Here is a 27978-nt window from a genome sequence, read left to right as displayed (position 1 = left end):
TTGGGGAATCTCATGTTAAGATTTGACATTTTACATAATAAAACGCAAACCCACAAAAGAAAACTGGGAAAAACTCAAATACTAGGTTCTCAAGAAATTTCAAGGAAGAATCTTTAATTGACCATGAATGATTTATGGGCTGTGTTATTAGACCAAAATTTTAGAGAAACTTTTATTGGGAATTCAACTGAAGAAAAGAGAGAAAGATTTTCAGAAAATGGAACAGAACTTTTCAATATGATTCAACAGCAGATGAATCTGATACAACAGAGTCACATGGTGTCGGTGCTAGTGTACAAATTGCAAAAAATATGCATGCTTTACGTGCATCCCAGGCCCTATCGAGGCTTAGCGGTTTGTGTAGTGATGGGAGTTCAACACCTTTTAATCAGATAGAAAAGCTCTGTATTTTAATATTTGATAGATACAACTACATTAAACATCTATCATTAACCACTTTTTGTAAGAACTTATTTGGAGATTGCAGATTTTCTCAATCTCTCTTTTAACCTTTCATTCTCTCTCTCTCTCTTTTTTATTTTTTATTTTTTAATCTCCATTTCCATACCTTTCCATCAACCTGTCAAAGTAGGAAAACAGCTTTCAGATCTAGTAAGTCCTGGACCATGAATTTCCGTGTCTATTTTCTTAGGACTACTTGGAGTTGATCGCAAAGCTCTTGGAGAATCCAAACTTCGTCTAAGAATCTGTCTCATGGCAGAGATCAAGTGCACTGTCGGATTTGGTGGAGGACTAGAGGTTTTGAATGTCTTGCAGAAGTTCATGTGCTTTGTCATTGCTTCTTCAGTGCTGATCAACCTCTCAGATCTTATGATCTCATCATTGATGGCTTCAGCGCAAAGTCCACAAATCCAATGGTCCATATATCGCTCACGGACACGTTCTATATAAGCAGGTGTGCATTCCTCAGTAAGTCCACAGCACTCGCACTCAGCGAATTGAATTTCCATCTGGGCAATGAGTTTTGTTGCCGATGGTTGAGTTTCTGGTGCTGTTATAACCATTGGGTCGCTGATTACTGTAGCAGACATGGCCAATAACCCTGTCAAAAAAAAACCAATAACCAAAAACCATCAATTTTTTTTTTTTTGTTTTTTTTGTTTTTGAAGAACAGAGGAGAGATGAATTTGATCAAAAAGAGGAATAAAGAAACAAGAAAGCATATGGAAACTAGTTTGTTTTCGTTTTCCAAGAATTTTATTAGAAAAGACAGTTTGCGTAAACCATGAAAGAACATTTTTTTTAGGTGGACATTTTGAGTCCTCTATTTCATGAAAAGCAAGGAGGAAAAATATGTAGTTTTGAAAAATAAAATTAAAAATTAAAAAAAAAAAAAAGATTCTTGCTTGATTTCTGAATTCAAAAGCATATATTTTTGGAAACAAAAAGGGAGATGAAACCGAACCCATTAATTGCGTGAAACAGCAGAAAATGAAAATCAAGCAAACAGAGAAAGAAAGATAAGTTTAGATCAATCCTATAAATAAAAGAAAAAAAAATAATAATTACCAGCAGAAGCAGAGAAGAAATGAATCCCAATAATTCTTTATGTTCTTTTTCTTATATCCCCCTTCTGCTAATTTGGCTTTTGGCTATGTATTATGTGTCTATCCTTTATCTCTCTTTTTCCCACTCTCCTTCTTCAACTTTCTCTTCTTCAGCAAGGAAAATCTCAGACATACAAATCATTTCAAACAAACAAACCCTTTGCCTATATCCAAAAGCAACCCTTTTAGTACTTTCTCAAGTTCTTCCAGAAAAAAACTCAAAGCCCTTTTTCCTCTCTTTTCTGGAGATTTACAGATAACCCAAATCTTATTATGATCAAACAGAGAGATTGCTTTTTATTTCTCCTCCACGGAATCTCCAAGTTTAAATGAATGAATAGTGTAGAGAGTTTTTGGAGATAGAAAGAGCGAGAGAGAGAGATGCATTTTTGGCAGGAGAGACCCAATGATTGAAGCTTTAAGGGGTAAGACTAGTATAATCCACATCAGCAACATTTGCTGTCAGTGAATTCTGGCCGTGGATTATTGGATTGCCAGCTAAGCATTATCATGTTGCGAGGTACTACTATTGTTAACCAAAATGCGCTGTTTTGGAGGTTATTCCAAAATCTTGGAAATTTCTGGACCAATCCATACCCTCCACACTTGTTATGATTCACAAAACGTGTAAATTACAGTTTTTTTGTTTTCTTGGCCCAACCTCAAACCAAGTTTTCAAAACAAAACTTCATTCCCATCTAAGCCTCACTCAGCTTAACAATATTTCTGAAGTCAAACTACCTCCTTTTTTTATCCTTATGTTTATTTATTCTCAAAACATGAAACTAATTAAAAGTCTATTCAAGCTTCATTGAAATATAAAAAGGGTTAAAAAGAGAAAGAGAAAAGTGTGAATGCTTTTATGAAAAAAGAATTGAGTGTGTGATTCATATTTTATTTTATATTTATTTTTTCGTGAAAACTAACAAAAATTTTGATGATATGGAAAATCAGAGTTATTTTCTTGAGGCATTGAAAATGTTATAATATGGAATAGAATTGCAATTCACGCAACCAACCAAACTGTTGTAGCCCCCACACTCCATTATTTAATGAAGCACGAGGATATACCTTGCTGGCGATTCCTCATGGATCCGATTTCATGATCGAATACCGACCAGCCACAGGTTTTTGTTTAGGCAAAATAATGAATGGACCAAGCACTGCCAAACCCCATATAACCCAAACCCAAAAACAATCAAAAGAAAGTAAAAGAGAGAGAGAGAGTGAAATTATTGCACTTATCGATTGTGAAAGAGACTTGCACTTTGCCATAGGAGTAAAGCTAGCCAGACGAGATAAAAGGACGAACCCATCAGTGAATTGTTCCTATCATTTCCCATACATAATATTACTTTCATTATTAGGGAGGAGATCACGCACATGTATGATATGGATGCTCCTTTTAATGATTTCATTAAAAAAATATATGTATATATAATAAAAATAAATAAGTGAAGAAACTATGGAATTATGTATGATATGTTTATAATTTCACCCTCATCCATGTCAAACATGCTTCTTCAACACATTTTTGTTATTAAAGAGTTTTTTAGCTTCGAAAGAAGGCTAACAAAGAAAAAACTATATTATTGGGTTTTTATAATGACTTTGGACCAAGAAATCTAGCATTTTAGCTGTAGTTTTAACATCTATTAAAAGTTAAATGATCAGTTTTGTAATTAAGGAAACACAATTCAACCTCAATTAAAAAAATATTACATAAGTTCATTGTTCTTTACTATCATTTGTTTTTAGTGGTTTTTTTGTTAATAAAAAAAAAAATCCTGATATAGGTGGGCGGAGTAACTTACTTTAGATTATCTTAATTAAACACACTTTAATTAGGTCAACTTAAAACCAATAAGCATCCCTACTTGTTCACAAGAAACAAATGCCTATAGGGCCTAGTTGGTGATGTTGGTGATTATTTAAAAATAAATTTTTGACATGGCATTATAATCACAGCTTACGTATCGTACACTAATTACGAAAATCATTAACCCAGTGGACTTTAATTATAATTTTCATTTGTTAATGAATTTTTTTTTTTTGCATGATTTGGTATATGTTTCCTTTTTTGTATGATTACTTCGAACATAGGAGTTAATTTGCTGTGTTTAATTAAGAAGGGTTTTCTTGTCATTTAGCATTTTCGGAAAATTTCATTTTGTTTTTATTTAAACATTTTGATAATTTTTTTTTTTTATCTTCCATTAGCTTTTAGTCCACCCTAATGGTAGACAGAGAAAAGGAAAACAAATGATTGGTAGCCAGAGAGTGGGAATTAATAGATATTAGAATGACACCAAGCTAGCATTTTTATTTATTTATTTATTTATTTATTTTGGGTGAATACCTGGCTAGCAAATTGAATTATTGTTTGATTGACAATTCAGTAGCCAGAACCTTCTTTAAGATTTGGTTACAACCACAAAGAGACACGGTGATCCTTTTGAGGACGACCAATTTTGGGGCATGAATTTCTATGTACTTTTGCATTTCCTTTTTCTTTCGGAAGATATATACAAAGTTTCGACATTTGTTAGAGGATTAAATTTTCCAACTCGTCTATTTCCTATATATACACACAAACATGAATAGTTGCTGAAATTAAGTAGAAATAAAGAATGACAATAATATATTATCCACAATTTGTGTGGTCTATTATTATCATCCAATTAGAATTAGATGTTAAATGAAAAAGAACATAAAAAATTTGGGTTGGTCCAAAAATTGGAGGATATAGTCTTTTATTTTTATTTTTTTTGGCGTTAAAGGGAAGAGGGTTATCTGCATTAACGTATAGGAAAAGGCGTGTCTCAGAGAACTCGAAAACAATTGGCTTTTAGTTTCTACATGGCAAAAAATTGTTGTTTATGGGTCATAAGGTCAAGGCTTGTTTGGCCAAATCAATTTCAACTTTTCTAAAGTTAACAAAAGCATTTGTGAGATCATCATATAGTTTCTACATGGCAAAAAATTGTTGTTTATGGGTCATAAGGTCAAGGCTCATTTGGCCAAATCAATTTCAACATGTCTAAGTTAACAAAAGCATTTGAGAGAGCATTATATATGTAAATTATAGAAATTAATTACAGTTTAATATCTTTAATTTTTAAAATTTTACAATTTTTAAAAATATTTAATTTTTTAATTTTTTAATTTGTTGTGAATTTATTTCATATTTAATTTGACCAAATAAATTTATAATAGTTTCAAATATATGATTTTTTTCTTCTTCTAGATAACCATCTTACGTTCTTATCTTACAAACTTTGCTACTGTCAATCTATTATAGAAATAAATTCCTAGATAAATTTGTTATAAATATTGAACCAATTTGTAATAAATTAAAAAAAATAAATATTTAAATTGTTATTTTTAAAATTAAAGAAATACTATTGCAAAATTTTAATATTAAAAATATCAAAAGGCAATCAACCCTAAATTAACTTCATGATATACAATAATTTTAAATTTATTACAAAAACACAGGGAGAAAAAAAAAAGTATTGGACAAAAACTTACAGAATAACCTCGTGTATTCTTATACACACAAGTGTATAATCCTCGACTGTCAAGTTGCAATGAATAATTTATCCCAAAAAAAAAAAAAAAGAAAAGAAAAGGTCACAATGAATGAAGAAAATATCTTCGTTTGAGGTCTTTAAGAATGATGTGACATACCAAGCAGTACATACCTATAGCAATCCAACAATAAATGAAACAATATGTTGGTATTTAATTTAAATGTCGAGAAAACAAGATATCAAAAGTTGGGAGTATAACAGTTCCTTTTGATAAGTACAAAAACATTGCCAAATTTATATGATTTGTGGTCTGTCTAAACCAAGATATTTTTTATATATATATATATATATATATATATATATATATATATATATATATATATATATATATATATATGTTAACTACCTCGCTAAGTGGGAAGCTATAGATGGTTATATACTTAATATCAACGATTGGCTGCTTTTAGATATGTTATATCACCAAAAGGCACAAATAATTTAATCAAATTAAACCAATGTACAATCTGTGATGTAAGTCGATGTAACCTGCGGCTGCTCAAAGTTGAATTCAATGGGGCACTCGAATTCTGCAAAATTGTTAATTCAGATTTAGTTAAACGTATAACTGCTTTCATATATAATTAATTGAAATCATAAATCAATTTTAAATCACATTGGTGCATAAGGATTTAAAAGTAGGAAATCATGGAAACCCTCTAAATCCAGAAGAAAAGAAAAATCAAGAAAGAATTTTCAATTCCAAGTAATTAAATAAGTGCTAAACGGATTATTAAAGTGGTGGAGCTTATAAATAATATTATCACTATATATATATATATATATATATATAGATATTTTGGGTAAAATTCTTTGAAAAAGAAAGTAGGCATAAACATAAGGCATGTCTATAGCTTAATTTAGTGCTTGACCGAAGGTGGGTTTGAAAACCAGTTGGTGAATGAGAAATGTAGGCGTGGTCGGCTGGGGTCTGCTTACACATATACATGGTTGGTACAACTTGAAAACTAAATTTCTTATTATTAATTAATGCTGACCCATGTTTAATAGATTTTATAATTTGCTCTTTTACCTCCATTCAATTATTTTAAGAATTTGCTAGTCTTAAATGGTCTTTGATTGTAACGCATCAGTTGGATATTTTTCCTTTTAGACTTGAAACAATAAAATGATTACTGAGATCCCTCTATTCCTTGGTGATGTTTGCTATGTATCTAATTCAACACCAGATTTATGATTTATAAATAAAATGTCTTTCTCAAGCAACTACTCATATTTATTGCAAAAAAAGAAATGAAAAAGAAATAATTAAAAAAAGCAGCTACCCATATTACAATACAATCAGTATGTATCAACAGGGCAAGTAATACAAGAAAAATCGAAAACCTCGGATTATAATTTCATAAAAGATCCACTGACGCTGTCAAGAAGTTAAACGATCAGTTGTCTGACCATAGACTTAAAATTATTATTTTTTTAACAAAAAAAATAAAAAATACTTACAATAATTTATCTTTTATTTTTTAAAACCAAAATAATAATTGTTATTACTTTAATTAAAACATAAAAGATTTTACCAAAAAAAGAGATTAAAACATACAAATGAGGAACATAAAACTTACAAAGTTTAAATTTATGCAGAAAAAGGGAAATATGATGGGTACTAGACCTCTAGGGAAAGTCAAAGGCGACCAATTCGAATTGAAGCAACAACTCGATTGGAAACGCATTCATTCAAATGCGAACAAATAAATTAATTTTTAAAACGAGTATTTACAGAAGATAGGTATTACAAGTATTAATCCGGAGTTTGGGGGACAATAAACCCTTACCAAAGCTATGTAATTGCCGTTTCCAAGTCGCTTGGGTATCAGAATCAGTGTGGCCCCCAAACCAAAAAAAAAAAAAAAAAAGTCAGAAAGTTCCTCCCGGTGTGTTGGTTATAAACAAACTAGTGGTACTTTACCAATCCCTATAGCAATTCTTCATCTCCCTTGCAAGCTTCCTCTTGTTCAAGTTCTGTTATTAGCTTTTCAATCTGTCTTCTATAGACGGGCATAAAGTGATCACTAACCATTGTTTGTGACAATCTCAGTTTACTATAAAGTGATCTTGGTGTCAGGAAAATACCAACCCGAGTCTCTTCTAGTTGCCCATTTTCCGACCCATTTGATGTTGGGCTGGCATTCGATGTTGGGCTTGCATCGGAGGTTGAGCTGATAACGGAGGTTTGGCTAGCATCACTCACCCGATCTACATTTTCAGAGTGAAGTAGGACAATGTGCATGATCTTCCCTGCAGGAAAGAATCTGTGTGCTTCCTTCGTTTCTGGAGCAGAGCTCTCTGGCTGGCCATCCCCTACCTCTGCAATGGCTGCTTCTTCTTCCTCTCTTATTTCTTTTACCACATCAGCATCTTCGCCTTCCGTCCTATCATAAAGCTCGTGCTCAAGTTGTTGCCACAACTCCACTTCAGTCATGCGGTCTTCATGTCTATTATGGCCCATCAGGTCTTCACTATCATCAAGATCAGCTTCTCCATCAGCATTTTGGACGCTTTCACCAGAACAGGCATATTCAATTTCTGAAGTCCATTCCATTTGCACAGATGAAGATTCAGGAAGTTCAACAGCTTCACTTGTAGTGCTGCTGTGCTTAGGGGATATTAGAAGAGGCTCAGATGTCATCTCTCTGTCGGATACATAAGATTGTGGCGGACTATCTTCCTTTGAGTTTGCATGGGTCGCATTGGGTCGATGTCGAGGACCCATGCACGACCATGACGACAAATTAAGGGCAGGTCGTGTCCATGCTGCCTGAGCCATGCTCTGGGCCCTTTTCATAACCACCTGTAGACAAAGCAAAGAGATTTGTTTAGATATATCAACTTCATCAAGCAGAGCAAATAGGTTCATTTGGGAACATGAAATATAAATTTGGCTATCAGTTTCAGAAATTAATTTGAACAAGTCAAATTTGCCCAGCTAGATGACCAAAGGAGCCACCAACAGTTGAACAGGTCAAATTGCTTAAATAGGGGTTGGTAACTTTTACAAAAGCACCTATTATTCAAAATAACCCAGGAAAGTAGGGTGGAAAAAATGAAATTTTCAGTTTTATACATGGAATTTTCTGTCAAGTAAGCAATTTATGCAAGCTTAATGCAGAGGACATAAAATGCAAGTACGCCAGATCAAAGCAATTACCTGAGTCCCACTGGAAACTGGGCGCAAAATTGCCCCTGCCCCAGCAACTTTTGCTCTAGCAGTGGCGATGGATGGAAGACGAGAACCCAAAGCTGAAGCAGAACGATAGACTGTACTGAGAATTCTCGTGCGCTCAATCTGATTTCTCAGATCATTTATCCATGCAGATGCAGTGACCTGTAAACAGAAACATTATTTTAGAAAAAAAAATAAAGTAGAAAATTGCAATGAGTATCACAGAAAATTAGCAATTTCAACAAATGAAAACTACAAGCAAAATAGCAAAGTTTTTTAATAGTTTATACAAATTTATATGGCAGTACAAGTTGGTAAATAGCAAATCACACAAATTCAGCTAACATCTAGCAGCAAGCCCCTTTCCTCACAATGGGTGCAAAAAAACTGAAGAAATTAATCTAGTCACTTTAAAAGAAAAAGAGATATCAGATTATGATGGTGGCAGGATGAATTACACAATTTACAGCCTCAGTCCATTTTTAAGATTCAACAGAAAAGAGGAATGACCATGTACAACGCTGCCAGAAAGAATTGGAATATTTATTATTTTGATATATTCTGCAGATTCAACTTTATTGGCATGACCTGGCCAAAAATGAGAATTAGAACATAATTCATGACAAACATTTTAATGACAAATTCCGATTTTGCATTGTCAACTCTCAACTACGTAATTGTAGTAAAATAAACCAATTGAACAACCAATCAGATAGCTCTCACACCCATTAAATACCCCGGGAAATCTAACCTTCAATCCAATTAAGAATAGGCGGTATATTGAAGATTCTATAAATAATATTAATAATAATAATAAGATAACAAGAAGGATAAATTAACCTCAGCACGCAAATCATCCACTGAGGCAGCTGAGAAAGTAGGCACTAAGTCAGCTCCATTAATAACAGAGGTAATGAACTCAGTTCCTGATTCTGCCAATTCCCATGTCATGCATGCAGCTGCATAGACAAACAGTCATATCTTGTCAGTACAATAGACATACCTAAAGAACAACAAGTCCTCTCTAAGACATGAAAACTAACACAAATAATCCTGGACCCAAAAATAAAAAATAAAAAAATAAAAAAATAAAAAAAAGGGTGGAGGTTGTCTATGCTAAAACTGCATCAGAATTTGGAGCATAAAGAACCTCACCTGGAGCAAATGTAACACAGCTGGTTGTTGATAGTTCTTTCTGCTCTCGCAATATATATGTTAGAATTGCTGCAGTGCCTCCACCCAAAGAATGCCCAACTATCTGCGTGAATCAAACTGAAATAATTTATTCAAAGTTATTCATCTAAAATCATAAGCATTTGTATAAACCACAGACAGGAAATCTAAGAATCAGAACAATATCAATAAAAAAGTACACTCAAAATGAATGGTTTTCCACAAAAGTATAGACGTTCAAGAAAAAGCCTATTCTATGTCACATGACAATCTCCAGAAGACTCTGGAGAGGAGAAGTGAGTGGACAACAATATAAAGGTCACAGAACCAGGACAAGCCCACTTTAAAGTTACCTTGAGTTTGTAACCAGGATTTTCCACAAGCCCTTTAATAATACAAGGAGTTGCAAGCTTTGCAATCCAACGTGCAGCTGCAACCATTCCACAATGCGCATATCCCAAAACTAAATTGCTGACTCCTCCCTCATGGACAACACTGTGATGAAATGGTACAACAGCTCCTGTTGCAGCTGTCAGAGTATCCTTGATGCTATGTGTTCCACGAATTAACAAGAGGAGACGTTTTGTATTATGATCAACTAGAATTGTAAAAGCTGGCTTCAAGATCTGTAAAATATAATTGAATAAAGAACATATCAATCCACAAATTCCAATTCTCTTCAGCCACGAAAGGCCAATTCTTTTTAACCATGAAAGGCTGTTATTCAGGGGACGGTGAAACTTTGTGCTCCCCGTAATATGGATTATAAAGTACAGTATAGCAACATTCAAGTTCAAAAATGACTTACCCCAGCTTTGGGTTCCTGAAGAAGAACATTCTCTTCTGAATAACCAGTCTCCTCTAAAAACATTGGAAATGGTTTTTTGGAAAAATGCCAACATAGCGTCAACAAGTTCAAAAGGTATCTAAGTTCAGCAATTATTTCTGGTCCTTTCAGCCGTTCACTGTCTTTACCACCAAATACATTGCCAACATGTAAATTTCCCTGTGAATAGTAGTACAGTGTCAGAAGCTTGGTCCCATGCCACATAAAAAGCTACTGGTAAGTAAACAAGAAATAGACTGACTTAGGTGCTTTGTTGCCCAAAACAGACAAGAATTACAAGCTTATGGTACTTCTTTATCTATGCATATAGGGGGTCAAAAGAATGAGTTCCTCAAATATTAGCTGCTTTTTTTTTCTTTTTTTTAATCTGCAGTAAAACCTACTTCTAACAGCAAATTCACCGAAATTCAGTGTGTTAGAATTAAAATACTTGTCCTGTAATCTCACCATGGTATTTTGTATACTAACAATGTTCTTCCATAACTCAATTGCAGTGATTCCTAAAATCAGTAAATTATAGGGGGGGAAAAAAAAAAGCAAACCTTCACATAATCATATAAAAGCCTGCGTTCATCCAGAGTGAAAATTGACATTATGTTTCATCACAGTAAAGCAACCACAGCCATTAAGTCAATTCATTCACAAATGATTTAAAATCAATTCTCCATTATTAAATCCAATATTCATTTATCCTACTGTAAAATACAACTACAGGCAGAGAAGGTCCTTTCTTACCTGTCTCTTCAGAAGAAAGTTGATGCCAAATGCCAAATCCCCAATAGGCCACTTCCCCAATGTCTCAGAGTAAGTGAACCTAAGAGTCTCCGACAAGGTTGAAATCGTCTCCAACCATGTAGCCGGAGCTTGAATTAACCTGTGCGACACACGCTCAATCCCCAAAGGAGCGTGATTGGGCTCGTCGCTACCATTTTCGTCGTCATCTCGGTTAGACTGTAACTTACGGTTCATTGTGTAGTATAATAGGGCAGCTGCACCGGCTGCCGTAGCCATTGTAGCAGTTGCCATTAGCTTACTGCAAAAATCGAAAAAAGGTTTTACAATAAAAAAATTAATCCCTTAAAACAATAAAAATTGAATAATAATAATAATAATAATAATAACCAATTATAAGCGCAAACTATTTTTCCCCCTCAAAATTCACATTAAATTACTCAAAGGATTCCACTTCCATTCAATCTTTTCAAAAATTACACCCAAAATTGAAGGTTCCTATAGTTTCAATACTACTTTTTGATTAAACCCAAAAAAAATAATAATAATAATAATAACAAATCACAGAAAGCGTACAGGGAGAAAATACAAATGAGGCTTTTAAACTTTCAAATTTACTTCGTCATACCAACAAACAAACCAAAAATAAAAATATTGTCCTTCCGTTTCTTGCATTCTCACCGCAGCCAAACGTAATTCAACAATACTCTTTACAAATATAATTTTTAGAAAGACGTTTTATATATTAAAACGCTCGGAGTTAACCTGAAAAACTTTTAACTACAGAGAAAAACCCTAAAAATCCCAAATCGGAGAAACGCTTTTGGAGAGAGAGAGAGAGAGAGTAAAATACAAACCTGAAGAGCTCGATTTTCACGAGAAAATGAATTGATCGATATCTTTGTCTCTAAGATAACATATATCTCCTCTCCCACGACAAAAATCGAACTTTATATTCTTTGAATTTTTATTTTATTTTATTTTTTTTATTTGGGTTTGAGCGTTGATTCCAGACGAAGCAAAAACGCGAAGTCGCTCGTAGTTTTGTATGGGGGAAAAATTGATGGTTGGAGCTGACACGTGGCGAGTATTTAAGGAAAAGCAGCGGGAACCGACCGGAACTGAAGTGGTTCGACAATCGAGGTGGAGATCTAAGATTCTAGAGCCAGATCGCAATCACAATTTCTCACACGCTCACACGCTGACAGCTTCTTCACCATTTCACCTCTCCATGCCGTTCAAACTTAATTTCTTTTCCTTGCATTAACGTGTTGTACCCTACCCTTCCATTCTATTTTTCCATTTTTCCACCGTTTTGTTTTCAAATTTTGTCAACTTCACAGTTTTTATCTTTTTTTTATTTCTTTTTGGGGAAATAACTTCACACAGTTTTAGCTGATCTGTGCCTTCTATTTTTATTTTCCTTTCTTTTATTTTTTTCTGACTTAATTGTAACTAACCAACCCTCTAATTTAAGTCCATTTTTTTTTTATTAAAAAAACAAAAAAAAAAAAAAGATTGCCAATTTTATTCCATTCGGTACAAAATGCAAATAATGTAAGATATTGTTGAAAAACAAACATCAAAAATAGTTGTTTTATTTTTCTGTTGAAGACCATGAAACGGAACTGAAAACAACGCGCTATCTAATCTTATTTAAATCTTATCTAACTTTATAAAACAAAAAATAAAAATAAAAATATATATTTACCTGTCCACTATCATTCTAGCGAGGTGCTGTTTTGTGTTAGCTGCGGAACTTTCCTTCTTTCCTTATTATTTCGAACATTTCATGATAGCGATGGACCGCAGCCCAACAACTAATTTTCAAAAGCCCCATATCAGCAATTGGGCCCTGGCCCAATAAATCGATTTAATGATTTATCTAATAGGGCTATTTCAAGTATAAAAAAGATAAAAAGGTAAAAAGTTTAGAAAGCATCCTCTGTTTTGATGCACATAATCTTTAAAGGCATACTCATATCCAACAGTAATGTTCAACTTTCTCTGTTTTGATGCACATAATCTTTAAAGTCATACTCATATCCAACAGTGATGTTCAACTGACAAAGTTAAAAAGGATGAAATAATTATCAGTCGCAAATTGCTTCAGAAGCTTGTTAAAAACAACTATGGAAACATGAGAGAACAAAAGCTAAACAGCCTTTCATAAATCCAAGTAATCATCCGGACAGTTTCAGCTGCTTGATGACTCAGTCGCGTTCACTTATGGCCGTCAAGTGCTCATCAATCTCCTCCGTGGACAACACTCTAAACACTGGACTTTCCTGCCTCACAACTCCAACCTAAAAGTAGATTATTACAACAACAAAGAAAAAATAAAACCTCATTAAATAAGATGAGCATCATGTGAAATTGTAAATGGAAAAGTAAAAAGAATCCATCACACAAAAGATTTAATTCAATCTACTATCCATGGTTATCTCATTAATAAATGTGAAGACAATTGCTATAGTATGAACATAGAAGAGCTAAGTCCATGCAAGAGGAAACATGATTGAAAAGAGCTGCTTAAGACCAATAAGATCTCATTGCAACAGGAGGTTTCAAACTAGCAGGATTATAAGCAGCATAAATGTGTGAAGATCCTACATTATTTATACAGAAGAAAACCCTATGTAGGATAAAATATACAAAAAGTTAAGAAGAGGTGAGCAGTGGTTGAGTTGAATCCGTCCTCTATTTTTATATGACGTGAAACTCTTAATGCTGCAGTACCAAACGAAGATACAATCTAACAGAAAATCCAGATACCACCACATCATGTGACAAATTAAAAGCAACACAGCTTAACAATATCAACTTCTAACTTGGCCGTATATATAAATTCAGGGTTCCCATCAACATCATAACATAGTAAAAATTCCAATAAACAAGGGAATATTCAGTACCTCAATCTCATTGGCCTTAAAATCCTCTTGTAGAACTGATTGCAGTGCAGAAATTGCAGTCTACAAATAGAAACAACATGATAGTGTTAAGACTCAGAAACATAACTGAGCTGCAACTATTAATATGCTATGTTTATTACGAACATGCATTAATATCTACGCTTAATAGTCAATGAAAATTTCTAAAGAGAAGCTAAATTATTAGCAGACAGAAAGCACATCTCCTATGCAAAAAATAAAGATGACTAACTTAAGCTATTTACAATTTTTAGCAGATAGATTAATGCAGAAAAATTTTGAAAAAAAGAAGCATTGACACAAGCTATCTGGATGACTACAACATGCACAGCCCACTCCAAAGGAATACAACAATTATCTTCTAGTTCTTCATCCAAACAAAAAAGATAAACATTCCTTCAACTAAAAAAGATGTTTGACTTACTAATGGACTTATGATTTCTATGATATTCATTTATGGATATTTGGTTTTAATCCACAAAATTGCAAGAAAACTTATGCATCATATGCAATATTTGGGGATTCATCATTCCAGGATTAGATATCTAAATCATCAAAAAGAAGTACCCCTACCTGCACAGTTTCCTCATATGTAAATGAAGGATCATTCTTCATTTTCTTCTCCAAGAAATTGATTGCCTCCTGTTCTTTTAATCCAGCACTTGTAGCCTATTTTGCACCATAATGAATTTTAAGGCATAAGATTCACATAAAGTATCATAATTTGGCGCATAATAATTATCATGAAGAAAGAGAAAACAATTCACTACTCCAGTTGGATCAGCTGAGAAATAGCATTATGCACTGATGCCCTACTAGAGTTAAATAAATAGCACTTTGCCAGAAAAAGCTAAACGAAATATATGCATTAATGTGACTACAAAAGTAAAAAAATATTGTCTTGATATGGTTATCTTTTTCATATCTGCGTTGCCCATGTTAAGTGGACGTGCTTATATAAATTAAAAGATTAAATCAAACATGCAATAACCAATAGGTAAAATGGAACTCCAGATGATTTACTGTTTGCATTAAATTGAAAAGGTAAGAGGGAGGTAAGAGAAAAATATTGCTGGCATAAATACATGTATAATATGGAAAAATGGTGATTACGTACCTTGTGACCGAAGAAATGGCCAGCTGGATCACACTTATAAAGTCGAGGTCCAAACTCATCATCAATACCCAAAACCATAGCAACTTGAAAAGGCAAGAACAAGATCACCAAGGAAATGACAATATTAATAAATAAAAAATTTAAAAAGAAAGTAAATACATTTAGCAGAATTATTATGTGGCAACAGAATAAAAATGAACAAAGGAGAATTTAGCAATGACTCCAATAAAATGGTTCAGAAACAAACCTACTCCTAGTGGTCTCATATAGGCATGTTGTGTATACACTTGTGATTTATCTGCAATCCTGTGCACACAAATGATAACCATTATAAGGCGATAAACTGGCATTAAAATTATTCTAACTATAACATTATACTCATGATTAGGAGAAACAATTGTCAAAACAAATTGCAGAGACAAAAACCACCATTCACAGTTCTTCCCCAAGCAGACCAGGAGCTAGGAATTCAATGTTTACAAACAGACAAAGAAACCATAGCAGAATGCATGAGATACGTGAACAGAGAAGAAACTGTGAAAGGAGTTAATCTAAAACTATGGCATGCCCAATCTAAACAAGAATCCTTAATCACAGTATGCAAATTGTTATATATTAAAAAAAAAAAAAAATGCTAGCAAGTTTTCATCCCACAGAAAGACATTTTTAAAGTGTTTAAAAGAATAAGCCGTACTGTGAAGAAAAGACCAAAAAATAAACTCCAACTTAAATTATATGAAGGTATAGCAGTTGTCTGGCTTCAAAATAGCTGTAAGCAAGAAGTTGATAGTCATGTAATGTAATGTAATGTAATGTAATGTGGTACAGTAACACAAAACAGTTACCATTTTGCCAAAACATCTATAGGCATCTCATATCCATATTTGAAGCGAAACTCAGCTGCTTCATTCCTTGCTTGTTGAACTAAGGTCCTAGCATCAGCTGGAAAATGGCATTCCAAGAAAAAGCAAACACAACAAAAGTATGCATCAACATATACTAATATAGACTATGAAAAACAAAAACTAGTAATATATTCCTAAAATTGATTTATTCCTCTTAACATGTGAATGATAAATTCGATAAAAAGCAATAAATTCATTGATTCGTCCTATAATTATCCACTGGTAAGAGTACTCTGTCATTGATAATCATAATCATAATCATAACAGCAAGTAGATTATTTGGCCCACATCCATAACTAAATAAAGTTTAATCAAGAACCACATTTGAATCATAAAAGGAAAAAAAAATTCATAAACATGAAGAAACATAAAACTTTTACCCAGACATGCCATTTTGAGTTAGTGATTTTCTAAGAAACAAACTTTTTTACACAGGATAAGAAAGAAAGAAAGAAACCTGTCATGCCAGTTGCTAGCAAGCCAAGGTACTTCGTTATAGGGAAAAGATGTGTAACACTTGTCTGATCCAAAAGTTTGTCCTACATTAAATCAATGAATTAATGGCATAACAAACCATACAAATTCAAGCTGAAGCTTATAAAGAACCAGCATAACCAATATTGCTTACCGGGACCTTCTTCTGAGTCACAACACAGACCGAATCCTTTCCGCGGACACCTATAGAGGTGATCCCCGCAGCTTTAACAGCCTTAAAGGCATATTCTATACATTCAAGAAGGAAAAACAAACTCAGAACATAACAGCCATACAAGCTCGTAATCATTAACTCGTGCTCTTTTGAAACTATTTCAATCCAACCAAAAACAAAATGACGATAAAACTATCGCTTTTCCTTAACAATAGTATAAGCAGATCTAGTTAACTTTCGTTGGGTATTCAAATTCTTAATTTTACTCTTTCTTTGAAATTCATTTACAATCAAACAAAGCAAAGTTCCACATTCGGAGATTCAAAATTGGTTTTAGGTGCAAACAAGTGAACCCAACATCAAAAATACAATTATAGCTACTGATTTTGACAGAAATATCAATGGAATTTTTATTTTATTTTATTTTTTTTTTCCCTTTTAGATGACCAGAGTAAGATTCAAAATCTGATCCTTTTTCTCTTTCTTCTAAGATTTTCCAGCAACCAAACAAAGGGTAAAGAGATACCATAGATTCCAAATGGGTTTCACATCAATGAACCGGAAAAACGAAAAAGAAAACGCTCTCAGCGACTGGTTTAACAGTGGAGATACAAATTCCATACCTACTTGAAAAAGACGACCTTCCGGTGAGAAGATGGTGATATGACGATCATATCCTCCACTACCACGACTCATGATTTGAATCTGCTTCTTGTTTTCTTCGGTTTCTGCTTCTTCTTGTTTAGGGCTTTCGTGAGTCGCTTACTGAATAGCCTTTCCGAGTGTGGAGACCGGATTTATGGAAAGAGCTGAAAGCTTTCTTTCTTAACAAGACAGTGCGGGCCCATGTTTCCAAGACCCAAAATTTTTTATATCGTTATTATTATTATTTTACAAACATATTTATGTTTAGTTTATAATGCTTTTACGATCAATTATATTTATGATCTTTTATTAGAAATATAATTTTTTAATATTTTATGATGTTTTAGAAAAATTAGAATTCCATATTAATTTTATTTAATTATTTAAGTTAATAATTATGGTTTTTTTTTTTTTCTTGTTAAGATTTCTAAAATTTTTAGGGATATTGGCAGCTATGCATTCTAAATTTTATTAGGATTAACACATTGCACCTTAAATTTTTTTTTTTTCTGGCATTATGCACCGTAAATTTCTTTTTCTCTTGTACCGATGATTCTTCTATCATTCTTCTATCAAAAATACTTAACGAAATCATCAAATAGAGGTAGATCAGGTCATTTTACTGTTCTCAGGTTTCTTCAAAACCCCTTTCCCAATGGAAAATTTGACCTCTCTCATACAAATTAAAAAGAAAATTTATAAAAAATAAACAATCAAAAAAAAAAAAAAAGAAGAACAGAAAAATTTCTTAGAATTTTGTCCAACTTTTTTTCCAAAAAAGTCCTAATTTCTTCATTTTCTTGTCTCCCAAACACCACCTTTATCCTTTTTTTTCTCTCTTGTTCAAACGAAGATGATTTTTCTTTTCGTAGAGAAGACTTCTTGAAAATTCATCCAACAAATCTTTTTTTTTTAATTGCAAATTCTGATTCTGATGGTTTGTGGAATGGAAAGGGAAGCTCTGTTCATGTGAAGACATGGCAGCGACCATTCTCCTTTCAACCCGGTGATCGTGCATCACGGATCGTTGTCGGATGGAGCTAACGCAATGGTGGTTCAGAGGAATGTGGGTTAAAGCTCTATTACGACGACAGTGCTGAATTGGGTTTGAGACCTTTGCCGTCGAGTATGTCAGAGGTCTTACTGGGGTCTAGATTCGATCGGCTTTTAGAGCAGCTTTCTCATATTGAAATCAACAGTATCGAACGATGCAAGCAGCCATCGGCATCCAAAACTGCGATCTAGTCAATGCCGATGATTGAGATCGACGATTCTCACATATCAAATGAACTGCACTATTCCGTGTGCAAAGAAGCTTTTGAATTGGGAATTGATTGTATCCTTCTATGGCTGTCTCTTCACAATTCCTGCTCTTTTTTGTAGGACAGAGAAAAATGGAGGCATTTCAAAATGCAATATCTTTTTCAAAATTGGGGCTAAAACTCCATTTTTTAAGCCTTAATTTCTAATCTGAGAACAATAAAATGATCTGTTTATCCTTATTTGATGATCATATGCGCAACACGTGATGATTCCGTTAAGCATTTTTGACAGAAGAACCAACGGTGCAAGGGAAAAAAAAGTTTGGGGTGCATAACGTCAGGAAAAAAAGTTTAGGGTGTAATGTGTCAATCCCAATAAAATTCAAGGTGCATAGCTATCAATATCCCAAATTTTTAAAACGAAGTTCAAATATTTATTTTTTTAATAGCTCTTTTAATTTTCAAATCAATTTCCTTTTCTTTTCTTTTCTTTTTTTTTTTTTACTCAATTTAGTTATATCCTTTTCTTAATTTTAGAATATGCACTTTAACCAAATCTAATAACCAATTTGTAGTATTATAATAATAATTAAAATAAAGATGTCATCTAAAAAAAGATAAATTTAGAATCGTTAATTTGTAAATTTTAAATACTAGATACATCAAAAATAATTATTATTAAAATGATTGAACTTCTCAATCTATTATACTAAAATTGACAAACTAAAAAATAATAATAATCTCACTTTGGTTTATTAAATTTAATAGTATTTTAATCCATAATAGGAAAGTATATACAATTCCAATATTTCTTGTTTATATATTTAATGATTTTTTATATCTTGTTGATTGAAAAAAATTAACAGTCAAAATTTGTGCACTATTTTTCACCATTGATGAATATGTAATTTGCCAAATAAGAAACTTAATTAAAGAGTATTTAGCAGCATGGGCTAAAACCCTCTATTAGTAAATCAAAAAAAGTAAATTGAATGCCTAAAACTATTAGGGCTATTATCATTACATACGCTGGTTAGTTGCATTATAATATATGTATAACTTAAGCATAGAATTTTATACATACATTATCTCCAAATAAAATTTTTTAATATGGTACTAGACAATAGCCTAAATTTTTATGTTTAGAAAACAAAATAAATTATTTCAAAATTTATTATTATATCACAAAATAGAATAACAAAATATTAAGGACCGAAAGAAAAATATATTTTCAATATATATCGTGATTTGATAGAAGTTTAAAAAAAGGAAAAACAAATTAAAATCAATTTAATGCTATTATAATATATTCCAATCTTAAATGATTTGATACAAATTTGACAACTGAATTCATATTGTATCTACATGCCATAAAATAGTTAATCAAAATTGAAACTCTTCGTTCCTATGGAAAGCAAATATTTCAACAAACCTAAACCATCACTCTATTGCTTTAGGCTCTATTTGGCAGAGCTTTTTCTGAGCTTAAAAGCTCTACTGGAATGTTAAAAGATTTTATAAAAAATAAAAAATAAAAGTGTTTGGCAAAAGTTAATAAGTATTTATTAATAAAAAAATGAATTTTTTTAAGCTGTTTTAGAAAAACTCAAATTTTGAACTTCTCTAAAAAAACTATTTTCTTTTACCTTATATAAAAATTTAATAAGTATTTAATGCAGCTTTTTATTTACGACCAAATACTTATTAACTTTTTAATAAAAGTTGTTTTTCAAAAAGATCAACTATATAAAGTTCTACTTTCATCAGCTATACCAAACGGATCCTTGCTAATTAAGAAATAGCTAAGAAATAATTAAATTGATTTTAACATTTAATAATAATTTACGAAAGATCTATGCATAATTTTATTTTATTTATTTATTTATTTATTTTGTCTAGAATCTCAAAATTAGTTTGATTACCTCTGTTTGACAAGTTTTTTTTTATTTATTTAAAAGCTCTATTTGAAAGCTAAAAGTTCTTTTATCAAAAAATAAATATGTTGGTAAAAATCAATAAGTATTTATTGACTAAAAAATAAATTTTTTTAAGCTGTTTTAGAAAAGCCTAAATTTTGAACTTTTCTAAAAAAGTTTTTTTTTTTTACCTTATATAAAAATTTAATGAGTATTTAATACAGTTTAATGAGCATTTAATGTAGCTTTTAAATAAAAGTTATTTTTTAAAAATATCTATTATACAAAGTTCTACAGACTAAAACTCTACTTTCATCAGATGTACCAAATAGATCCTATATCTCAATAAAATGCTAAAAGTTGAAATCTTATCTTTTTAAATAATATCTTATTTCGATCTTTATTTGTGATGATCATATCTTCCTTTACAGTCCCACACTCATGTTTGAAACTCTTTAGTTTGAGTTTTTCTTTTTTCTTTTTTTTTTCTTCTTCCCCTTGTCTTTGCTTATGTTCTGTAAGTCGTTCTGTTCAAGTATAGACAACGTATCCAAGAGTAGGAACTAAAAAATAAAATAAAATATTCCAACTAAAACCTATCGTATAATTGTTCAAAAATAAAAAATAAAAAAATCCTATCGTATAAAACGGTTTCATGTCTTATTATGAGCTCTTAAAAGCCTCCAGTTATTATTATTTCGGAGTCATATGATGACACCAAATAGGCTCAACACAGTGATTTTATGGATCTGTTGAATGTTGATAAGCTTGGAAGAGGCTCCTCGCTGTAATCCCTCTCTTTTGAGAGGTTTTTTGTGCTTTTGTAATGAATTCCTATTTACCCAAAAAAAAAAAAAGGCTCAACACAGCATTGAGAGGGTGCTTCATTGAATAATATTTTAATACAACTCCTCTTTAAACGAAATTATATTAATTGTAATTAAATTGATTGTCAAAAATTATATTATATAATAATTAAAATATAAAAATGATTTGTCTTAAACATTATTTTTGTCCCCGTCGTTACTAAAAAAACAAAAAAAAATACCTTCTACTTTATAACATCTCAACTTATCTTTTTCCGACTAACGCATCGCACATTGAAAATTGTAACAAAATTTGAAAGCTTAAAATTTTTCTAATAGCATTAGCAATTGTTATTGCATTGTCAAATTTTGACATAAATGTGGCATATTGTACGGTTTATTAATTGCATTTTTTAAGTCAATTTTTGTTATAATGAACCCCATAAGAATAAAATTTGTGCGACTCGTGCAATTTATTGATGTAGTTTTGAATTTTAGTTGTTAAAAAACAAAATATAATGGACCATACATCTAAAATTTTAAATATTTGATTAAATAAATTTTTTACATTTTCCAATGCCATATTTTAGCATAGCCCATTAAACAGTTCATCTTTAATATTTGGCATTGACAATTACATTTATTATTGGAAAGCTCATGTCGATACCACATATTAGAAATATCAATAGTAAAATAACATTTGCCATTGAGAATATTCTAAACCCACCTCTTCAAGATTGAGATATTTTAAGTATATTAATCTACCAAAATATCTACTAATTGTGCACATATAATAATTTTATTGATTAACAAATTAACATAATTTATATACGAATAACTGAACATTTTAAAAAATAAGAAAAACAAAATATGAATCAATCAAATGATAAGATATATAGCATTGGTAAATATTTTGGTAAGTTAGATGGCATTTTCAGCATTGTTATATAACATTATAGAATGTGACACCTTAAACTAGTAATAACATCTCCAATGACATTGTCTTTTTTTTTTTTATTATTGTAATATAAAAAAGTAGCATAGTTAGACTTTTTGTGCTATCAAATGGCAAATTGCAAAAATTATAATTACCATTTTTTTTAGTAGACTCAACTGCAATTAATTCTATAACATTAAACAATATAGTTTTCAATTGTTAATTATTTTAAGTATTAAAATTAAAGAAAGAGGGACCAGCCCAATATTCTTCACTTGATAGCCCATACCACTTTTTTTTTTTTTTTTTAATCGCCTTCTTGGATATGTTTTAACTTAAAACCATATCAATTGAAAGCCTAATTAATAAAGGGAAAGAAATTGAAAAGCAAAGGGAACAGCAAAAATAAAAATGTTGGTACATAAAATAAAAAATATATATATAGTTGTAAATAAAATTTTCAATATAAAGAAAAGTATATAAATTTTAATAGATGAAAAAAAATAGTGATGGGTAAAAATATGATAAATAATTGTGATAAAAAATTGATATAATAATGTAATTAAAATTAAAAAGTATATATCAATGCAAAAATTTTAAAATGCAAAGGTAAAATATAGTTTATCATAGAAGATGCTCTAACATCGCATTTTTCTCCATACATAGTTGTACTTTCACTTTCATCTTACTTTTACATAAATATATATATATATATATATATATATATATATATATATATATATATATTATTACAATTTTGCTATAAAATTGTTTGACCTCTTATAGTGTGATGGCCTAAAGTTTATATGAAATGAAATTTTCCGTAACATGTTTTTTAAAGCTAAACACACATATTATAAATGGGATAAACGTTTACTATTGCAGAATTATATATACTAATATGTATATTTCGTTCATAATGACAATGAATATATTATTAAGAAAATTGATGGAGAGTTTATATTTTATGATTTTAAAAAAGCATATAACCTTATCTTTGATATAATGGGCGTGTCGGACAGTGAATAGTTTATGCTTTAAATCTTTGCCAAAATGCAAAACACCAGAAAATGCCCTTCGATGGCAAAATTGCGTGCCCAACATTCCTAAATTAGATTTCTACATATGGATATTAATTCCTTGTAATCCTAAAAAATAACTGAAAAGACCTATTATGGTGCACCTTTCTAAAGATGATGTCTTACATGTTTTACTTGGATATACAGAGCATTAGTAATACGATCCAAATTAGCATTTTTAGTATCAAAATTTTATTTTTTAATCTTTCAATAAATTAACATTTAAAATTATATTTATTAATTATTATATTTTAATAGATATATATTTTTGAGATAGGATTTAAGTACGTTGTTAAACTAACAACTTATAAATTTGTGTTTAATAACTTTTTAAATTTTAAATTTTATTGTGATTCAACTATTAATAAAAAAAATATTTGATATTAAACTAATTTTATATTTTATATTATATATATATATATATACATACATATTTTTTTTTTGTTTTTTGAGTGGAGACCTAGTTTTGGGCTTCCTCTCTTTTTTTATTATTATTGTTTTTCAAAAGGTTTTTGAAATATGGGTCCAATGGGCTTGTGGAAAAGAATTAGGCTGAGGCAGAACAAAAACCCGTGGAGTGTGGACATCTAGAGGGCATATTGTTCAACCATCTTAACGGCGTGAGTCATGGGCTAATACTACTTGGTCCGGCCATTTGTAATATATTAAAAACAACAAAACAACCATAACTATATATATATATATATATATATATATATATATATAAAGTTAATATAAATTTCTTATTTATAGTAAGAAAAAGGGTGTCTTAATAATATTTATTGTTGGATAAACCAGTCATTCATATTGAAATCCATGTTAAAAGAATAAACGTGGTTGATGTTGTAGCTAAACAGATCATCAAAAGTGAGTGGCCAAAGCTATTCCAAACCTAATGAAAAAGGTTGGTAGTTGGATTTATAAGGTTGGCAACTCTACATTGTTTTTCTACCAGTTCACACGTGCTGAATGGAATCGGGACCCAGTTACCCTCACATTGCATTATTTCTCAAGGTGTTATATAAACCACATATACTACATATCAAGACATGGGTTATTACTATTTTGTCCAGCTTCTGTGGAAAATAATGGGGGCAGCATGGACTGATTATTCATTGGGCCAGTTTTTCTTCGTGCTCGAAGTCCTGTATTTACATATCACATCATTTTAATGAATAAATTGGTATACAAGATTGGCATCTCTAGGCGCTGAGACGTCAATTATCAATATATAGGTAATTAAGATTGATAGGTATCCCACATGGGAATAGAACCGGGGCATTATTTTATTTATTTATTTATTATTATTTCTTTTAGAAAGTATTTCTTGTAAAATTATCAAATCGTGAATCGGAACTTCTTGTTAATTTTGTCAAACATATATAGTAATGAATCATATATTGTAAGATACAGAATATTTTAATTTTATGTATTTAATTCTAATATATATGTATAATATGTTAATCAAATTTGAATCAATTTCAATATTAAAATTATAAGAAATATAACTATATAAATTTAGCAAAATAATCATAAAATAGAGTATAAAATTGCCTTTTAATGTATAATTATCTAAGATGCCAAAAAAAGAATAATCATCATAACATTCCAAGAAAAATATATATTTATGATAAAACAATATAGACCACGTAAAGAGGTCGTTTACCATCCACAATTAATTACCCTTATTTTAGAAAATCACGCCGAAAGGTACTTTGTTCTTTTAAAGCTTGACTTTTCTTCATCTTCTACATGTTCTTCTAGACTTTTGCAGCAGTCATGGCTCAGAAGCTTGTTTTTTAACTTCAACAACTCCGTCTTGTATTCTCCTTCACTTTAATTTTTAGTTCAATGTGGCTATGAGGTTTGTTCGCTCATCATGTTTAGTTTCTTTCTAAGGTTTAGAGTTGCAGACATTTTTAATTAGAAAATATGGAAGGTAAATAAACAGGGTCTTCTTTTCTCTATTACCCAAAAAAAAACTTTGAGCTTATCATTTTGGTCGGAAAATCTTGAAGAATATAGAAACAGTCTTCCTTTTATTTTTATTGTGTTGAATCGTTGAATCGTTAAAAACGAAGAAAACGTGTGATACGTTAGATAAAACGTACGAGTTTTTCTAATTTCGATTCAATCTTTCGTTCTGAATCGTAACTCGTACGTTTTCTAGTATTTCACAATCACAGATCAGTAATTTAGGAACACTAAGCAGTACCTTTTCTTTTTAGAATACTAAGCATTACTTATTATAATTGTAAAATTATTAATGTATTATAGTTGACCAATATCAAATGTTGATTCCATCTCCTACAGAGAAATGTTAATATATTCCATCTACGATGGAAGATTAATCTTGATGGATGAAACAAAGGATAAACTTTTCTTTCCTTTGATCATGTAAAATAAAAATAATATATATTTTTAATATAATTCATTTAATTTGATTAGGAAATTTGTGGGCCTAATTTGTACGTGGCAGACGAATGATAACAACTAATCACGTCAGTCCAATCAAGGCGCGAGGGTCCATTTATTATCAGAGCAGCTGACAACGTGAGCCTTGATTATAAAGATAGTCCCACATAAAATTTTTCAAGATAGTTTAATTAGCTAATATAGATTCATGCATCTGGGGATCAATTAAAAGTTTTTTTTTTTTTTTAAAAAAAAGAAAAAAAAGTTTATATGGTGACAGCCCAGTGGTACGCTACTGTTGTTTTCAATACATTCAAAAATAAAAATCCAAAAAACAACGTTTTTAACCCTTTTTTTTTTTTTGGGGGGGGGGGGGGGGGGGTAATGTTTTAAAAGTTAATTCCAAAGAAATATGTGGATGATATTAATTTAAAACCTTATAAAATCATTGGATTGGAAAGTTACCCAGGTATCAATGACTTCAACAGAGACTGTGAATATCGAGGTACTCACATTTGAATCGGTACTCACATTTGTTTTTATTATTATTATTATTATTATTTGTTCACAAAAAAAAAAAAAAAAAACACAGTTGTTTTTATTTGGATCTATTGTAAAGTTAAGGTCTTAAAAAGTAAAAGAGCATAAATAGTGACTTACTACCAAAAAAACATAAATAGTGACTATTCATTTTGGTCGGCCATGAATAATTACTTGAACCTAATTAGATCCCATTATATGATAGGATTTTGACTCTCGAAGAATAAATGAAACCCATGCGACAACAAATTTAGGAGGACTAACATACAAAAGAGAAAGACCAATATAAATTTAGCATCTAAAATTTGATAAATTAATATTTACAAATTAAAAATATCAATGATATGAAGACTTGAATAATTTGCTGTTAGACATATATAAAAATTGTGTAGATTTTACATAATTAATTACTTATTTATAGAGTTTATTTGTACTATTAATAAGATTTATTTTTTTATTAAATTATATAGTAGGGCTATTAGGTACACAATTTTTGTATTGTTTGATCCATGGACACTGTAATATTTTAGTTTGTTTATTAAATTAAAAAATCGGCTCTCTTTAAATATTTATTTAACTTATTCATATTTTTATTATTAAATTATTATTTGACGTAAGTTAAATAATATGTAAATTATATAACTTGTCCGTAATTTTAGTATTTAAAAGATCAATATTTTATTGATAGGGTAAATAAGAAAAATACATGTCATATTTTGTTAGATTTTTCAAAAAGACCACTCATATCGGTAAAAGATCAGTATATTCATTATAGGCACTGTCATTATTTATTTCTGTTTGCAAAATTACAAATAAAGTTTATTAATAACTACAATTGAAAAATAATTAATTTTACAATTAATTATTAATTTTAAATAAAATTTATTATGTGTGTTTTCAATCCGTGTTAATTTACTCCAACATTTACAAACCATTTCATTTTTCTTTTTATTTTTCTTTTAAAAAGATGTATCCATTCACCTTCAATAGTTCATTTAGAAAGTGCCAAAAGGAGTCTTACCGAGAGTATGTTTAACATATTTCTCGATGAATCTACTTGATAAAGTTCATGTTTTTTTATCTACAGCATTTAACAAATTAATTTTGACTATTTTCACGCGTCATATACCAAATTGATCGGTTTTTGTCTGCCATTTCTCTATGAATCTACTTGATAAAGTTCATGTTTTTATCTACAACATTTAACAAATTAATTTTGACAATTTTCACACGTCATATACCAAATTGATCGGTTTTTGTCTGCCACAACATTGATATAAACTCATTACAATACTTGAAGGTCAAATTTGGAAAACAAAAGCATATAAGCGCTAAAAAAAAACATATCATGACGTTTTAAATGCTGTTAAATAATAATAAAAAATTTGCGTTTGTCTTTGTTTTATTGCTGATGAAAACAGAGACAGGTGCATTATTTTAATAACCTAAATTATTTTAAAATTTTTTTTAAAGCTGCTTTTCCTTGCCAAAATTGCACTCAAGACAGAGAATCTTGCTTTCTTTGATGGGAAATGTATGGGACCAGATTTAGACTAAAATACTCACATTACTATGTTTTCTGAACAAAAACTACAGGGCCCAGATTGGCGTTCACCCAACTTATCACAGCCTGGGCTTCAACTTTAAAGATTTTGTTCATGAAAAATGAACAAAAAGCAACAAAAA

At 30.7% G+C, this 27978-nt stretch overlaps 3 protein-coding genes across 3 annotated transcripts; all 3 read right to left on the bottom strand.

The window, feature by feature from the left end:
• Positions 1–382: 382 nt before the first annotated feature.
• On the bottom strand, positions 383–1969 carry LOC107435416 (uncharacterized). Its single transcript, XM_016047028.4, has 2 exons — positions 1531–1969; positions 383–1063 (listed from the first exon to the last, which is right to left on the bottom strand). Exon 2 carries the CDS (start codon positions 1050–1052, stop codon positions 576–578), a length of 477 nt encoding a protein of 158 aa, XP_015902514.1. The 5' UTR covers positions 1053–1063; positions 1531–1969; the 3' UTR covers positions 383–575.
• Positions 1970–6791: 4822 nt separating this feature from the next.
• LOC107435491 (uncharacterized) lies at positions 6792–12461 on the bottom strand. Its single transcript, XM_048476469.2, has 8 exons — positions 11949–12461; positions 11095–11392; positions 10321–10518; positions 9866–10138; positions 9495–9597; positions 9180–9298; positions 8325–8501; positions 6792–7967 (listed from the first exon to the last, which is right to left on the bottom strand). The coding sequence occupies exons 2-8, from the start codon at positions 11383–11385 to the stop codon at positions 7092–7094; spliced, it is 2037 nt and encodes a 678-aa protein (XP_048332426.2). The 5' UTR covers positions 11386–11392; positions 11949–12461; the 3' UTR covers positions 6792–7091.
• Positions 12462–13023: 562 nt separating this feature from the next.
• On the bottom strand, positions 13024–17536 carry LOC107435484 (proteasome subunit alpha type-6). Its single transcript, XM_016047108.4, has 9 exons — positions 17316–17536; positions 16672–16766; positions 16501–16582; positions 15984–16080; positions 15386–15444; positions 15139–15221; positions 14595–14690; positions 14004–14063; positions 13024–13397 (listed from the first exon to the last, which is right to left on the bottom strand). The coding sequence occupies exons 1-9, from the start codon at positions 17386–17388 to the stop codon at positions 13305–13307; spliced, it is 738 nt and encodes a 245-aa protein (XP_015902594.3). The 5' UTR covers positions 17389–17536; the 3' UTR covers positions 13024–13304.
• Positions 17537–27978: the final 10442 nt, after the last annotated feature.

The sequence above is a fragment of the Ziziphus jujuba genome, chromosome 1 (assembly GCF_031755915.1).
Source record: "Ziziphus jujuba cultivar Dongzao chromosome 1, ASM3175591v1".
NCBI classification, from domain to species: domain Eukaryota; kingdom Viridiplantae; phylum Streptophyta; class Magnoliopsida; order Rosales; family Rhamnaceae; genus Ziziphus; species Ziziphus jujuba.
This window is presented reverse-complemented; position numbering and strand designations above follow the sequence as displayed.